The sequence below is a fragment of the Actinia tenebrosa genome, unplaced genomic scaffold (assembly GCF_029948245.1).
Source record: "Actinia tenebrosa isolate PJP-AT-01 unplaced genomic scaffold, QUT_ActTen_1.0 PGA_scaffold3__52_contigs__length_22856419, whole genome shotgun sequence".
Classification (NCBI taxonomy): domain Eukaryota; kingdom Metazoa; phylum Cnidaria; class Anthozoa; order Actiniaria; family Actiniidae; genus Actinia; species Actinia tenebrosa.
Genome location: NW_028292580.1, coordinates 6,455,381 through 6,460,052, shown reverse-complemented (window position 1 = coordinate 6,460,052; position 4,672 = coordinate 6,455,381). Strand labels below are relative to the sequence as shown.

Sequence of the window (4,672 nt, the reverse complement as noted above, 5' to 3'; positions counted from 1 at the left end):
GCAGCGTAAATTTATACGCAACCTTGCTAAGTGTCACCCCAGCCAGGTGGTTCCTTTATTAAAAGGAGGAAAGACTCACCACTGGGAGGCGCTGCAGCAAACTATAGGCAAATTCGCGAATGGAGACATTAGTTCGGAAGGTGTTCGATTACCCACCGCCACCAAACGGTGGTTCAAGGGGGTAGCTCGAGGAAAGCATGCTAGCGTGAATAACTTACGCCGCTCCGTGTTAGAACGTGTGGGGTCTAAAGCCGAATTGTTTGGGGCTGCCCTCAAAGCCGTTGCAAAAGCAGCCGCCCCACACTTAAAGAAAACCGCGATAAGCTTGGGGAAGCAGGCAGCCTCTACGGCTATAAGTACAGGTGTTCAAAAAGTTGCCAACAAACTGAAGTCCAAACCTCCACCCGCCCCTAGCAAAGAAGAGGAAGAAGAGCTCAACAACCTCCTAAAAGAATATGCCTAAACAAAAAGGAGGTAGACGACGACGACGACGTGTTAAGCACAGCAGTCAATTGGGAGCTGGCATACGTGGACGTCTTGGACCTAGCATTCCTGATTACGGACCCATCATCCATCCTTTCCACATCAAATACTCTCAACCTGCAAGCACCGTCAACAAACCACCCCAACCTGTTCGCTCGCTACGCAAACAAACGGCAACTCAGCTCACTCACTTGCCTTCCACATCCGACACCGTCAGTGTGGTAATAAAAGGACGTCCTATCACCTTATTCCCCAAAGCACGTCGTGTAGCTCCAACAACACGTTAGAAGACATCATGACTCCCCCACCCGTTAATGCTGCCGCTACTCACAAAGGCTACTTGGTACCTGGCATCTTGTGGGACCGCTTAAACCACACGTTGGAAAAGCAAACGGAAGAACTTAAAAAACTACGACAACCCCAACAACAGGAAGGAGGTGGTGTAGGGGCTGTGGATGCTAACGGTAATGTCAAGATCGATGCCCTCCTTCACACTCTGGCTGTTAATTTATCCCTTCAACAACATCCTAACCTAGAATTCGTCAAGCATGCGGATCAGCTCATGAAGCAGGTTCTCATCGACCCTTCGTTGTCGGCCAGTGAACGGGTACGGTACCTAAACAATTACGCACGGGCCTATGACGAACAACGACGTGCACGAGACGATGCACCTGCACCCGCTCCTGCTCCTGCTCCTGCTCCAGCACCCACGCCAGGCCCTGCTCCGGCACCTACACCAGGTCCTTCCGGCACCCCCAACATTTCCCGTGTCCCCGTTCCTAAACGATTGGCTACAGCACCTTTTACGTCTCCTGACAAAACCACCACCCCCGCCAAGGTATTAAACCTAAAAGGAAAAGGAAAAGGAAAAGGAAAAGCTCTTACCCCTGAACAGCAACAAGCTATAGATCGTTATAACAACATGGAAAAAGTCATAAACAAAATCAAGAAAAACCCTAAGTTAACCCCCGAACAAAAAGAACAAAAGATTGGAGTCATAACACGTGGTAAAGAGGCACTTACTTTCATTCATAAGGAGTTGGACTTCGACTAAAAAAAACACATAAAAGGAGCCTTCATCAACCGTCGTCATTTCCTCACATCATCATCATGATAGGCGGACGCGCTGCTGCTGCACCTCCATCAAAGCTCGCTAAGGCGGACCTTGCCGCTCCCATTCCCAAAGCACAGAAGGGAACCATTAGGGACCTCTTCTCGCAAGTACCTGAGGACTCGACCATCGAGCAATCCAAATGGGAAACCTACTATCAGCAATCCACTAGCACTAACCCTCTCACCATCATGGTGTCACGCACGCGCGAGTGGGTGGACATGAGAAAAACCATTTTGGAATTCGATGTGCAATTCAAGAAAAACGATGGGACCCTATTGGACAATGCCAGTAAAGCCTTCCCCATTAACAACATTGGGCACTCACTCATCAAACAAATCAAAGTCAGTATTAACAAAGGTAGCATCCAACCCAATGACGACAAGTACCACTACCAAGCCTACCTGGACCGTTTGCTTAACTTTTCCAAAGCTGATAAGGAAGGATGGATGTCCATGGAAGGATGGTCCACCGATACCCCTGGAAAATTTGACGACACCAACCCCCTCCCAAGAGCCTATACAAATGCTGTCAATTCTGGTACAGCTAATACATACACTCAAGACGCTTTAAACACCTGGCTCAACACCGCCCTAACACGGGAAACCCCCAACGAGGGAGCTGTGTTTCGCCACAAGTTGTGTGCCGATGGTAAAACCGTCAAGTTCTTCATTTCCCCCTGCATCCCCATGTTTCGCAGTTATCGTTACCTCCCCCCTGGTTGTGAAGTAACATTTGAAACCTTGTGGAACCCTAGCAACCTAGTCATGATGGCTGCAGCTGCAAACAACGTTGGATCCACGGCCCCCACCTTTACCATAGTTCCCAATTCCCCCAGACTATGGATTCGTCACGTGGTGGCCAACTCTGAGCTACACATTCAAATGGAAGGGGAAATGTTAACCAAACAAAACGTGGCCATTTACCCTCACATGTCCTGGCGCATCGTAACTGAGACCATTCCCGATGGACGTCATTACCATCGCATGAGCAATCCATTCAATGGTTATCGACCTAACTACATGGCTCTAGGCTTCCTTCGTGGTGATGCTTACAACGGCAGTTATCAACGAAACCCCTTCAACTTCACAGACATGCACCAATCTTTCGTCAAAGTAACCGTGGATGGACAAGAAACCCCCTACCAAAGAATTGATCTTCGTTCTGATCTAAAGGATGAAGGTTACAATACCTGGATGCAGTTTTCAGGACAAGCTGTAGAATCAGCCGACATTGGTCTTAACCGACAAGATTATAAAGATGGCAATTATTTGCTGCTCTTTAATCTCAACCCTGATGGTGAACAAAATTTTGGCTATAACTACTCCAGAGTAACAGGCAACATTAACATTGACGTGGACTTCGCCCCGGCTACAGCGGACAGTACTACTATGCTCTTGGCTGGATACTTTGAACAAGAAGCTTGGATCGATGGTAATAAAAACGTTGCTCTCAAGTACAATTACTAAGAAGAAATGAATCGTCAAGGTCAACTGACTACCCACACCATCGACGTGGTCGCCCAGCATCTTCCCAATTATCACAACCACCCCACTTACACTTACGTGGGAACCCAAGCCTCGGATCAAGCCTTAAGACTTCTCACCAAGTACCAGTCCCACCCCGACAGCAAACCCAAAGAACCCTGGGGGATGGTCTTTAACATTGACCCCATATCCAAACCGGGACAACATTGGATCGCGCTGTTTGCCAATTACGGGCGCGTGGAAATTATGGACTCGTACGGATCCGACAACCTGGCAAGCTACACAGACCCCCACGTGATGAAGATCATTGACATGGTGGATGTCGTAAAAATGCCCCGTCTTCAATCGTTTGACACCTTCGTGTGTGGACACTACTGCCTTTCCTACTTGTATGTTCGAACCCGTGGTGGTTCCTTTTCTAAGTTTGTAAAACCCTTCCTCGATCGCTCCACCCGAAAAAACGACAAGACCGTTTGTCGCTTCCTATGTAAGGTCATGGTACCCAAACCTTTGCGTCTCAAATTTAAGGACAAGGTAGGACGCATAGGTCAAGCCTGTCAGTCCAATTGTTGTAGTAAAGAAATAGTACAATAAACAATCTCTTAAAACCTTTTATTGTTGTCTTTATTGGTTTACAGCTTCAATCATCTGACTACTTATTTCTGTCTGTCCTAATGACTTCAAAAAATCACGAATGTCGTCATCTACTTGTAACTCTACTTGCTTGGGTGGTGGGGGTGTATCTGCAAGACGATCCACTGACACCTCAGCCTTTCGCTTGCGACTCCTCTTCTTCTTTTCTTTCTTCGCTTCCTCCTCACAGCACTCCTTCTTTACTTCACTTCTAGCACCTTCCACTTGCTTCAAGACTTCTATGGCAGCGTCACACGCTTCTTCTTGTTTTTCCTCAATGACCTCTGCTATCACAATGTCTTCAGGTCTACGTCCTTGACGTGTGGTAGTTGTCATGGCTGAAATCAAGCTTCCCAACTTCTCCCTCACATCTTTTATCACACACGCGTTTTCCTTGGCAACTTCCTTAGTAACACTTTCTCGTTCCACGCAAGCCACCAAGTCCATGATCACCTCCTTGTGTTTAAGCGTTTCACAATCAAGCATGTGTCTCAACGACCCCATCAGTTCCAAAATTACACGCGCCATCTTCGCTTCTCCTTCTTGTCGTTTTTTAACTACACAAATCACAAGCTCCAGCAGCAGCGCGTCGATGCTCGTCGTTCACCGTTTGCTTCGAAAGAAGTGCTCTTGCCACTGCGTATTCTAAATTTGTAGGCCCCTCTCCTCTCACGTGTTTATACGAACGCCAATCCGCTATCAGCATCAAGATGACGTACGTGAAACTTAACGCCATTCTGGAAAATTGCTAGGGTAGGGACGCCTGCCCATGTACGGATACGATGCTACAATGCCTCCTTCTTGTGTTTGCCTTCTCCTTTTACGTCTACGTCGGCGTCCGCCCTCTTGACCTCCCAGCGCCATATTCGTTATGTAGGGAGTTGCCGCGCTCAATTGATTCTTCAACAGCCCGCGCAACTTGGAGTTCTTAACTTTCTTGTCTATTAATTTTCCCACC

General features: G+C 47.8%; 1 protein-coding gene across 1 annotated transcript; it reads left to right on the top strand.

Annotated features, from left to right (window-relative positions):
* Positions 1 to 1,593: 1,593 nt before the first annotated feature.
* Positions 1,594 to 3,063, top strand: LOC116309037 (uncharacterized protein F54H12.2-like). Its single transcript, XM_031719568.2, has one exon. It carries the CDS (start codon positions 1,594 to 1,596, stop codon positions 3,061 to 3,063), a length of 1,470 nt encoding a protein of 489 aa, XP_031575428.2.
* The last annotated feature ends 1,609 nt before the right edge of the window (positions 3,064 to 4,672 follow it).

Coding starts and splice junctions, on each gene's coding strand:
- LOC116309037 (XM_031719568.2), top strand. CDS start 1,594: ATGATAGGCGGACGCGCTGCTGCTGCACCTCCATCAAAGCTCGCTAAG.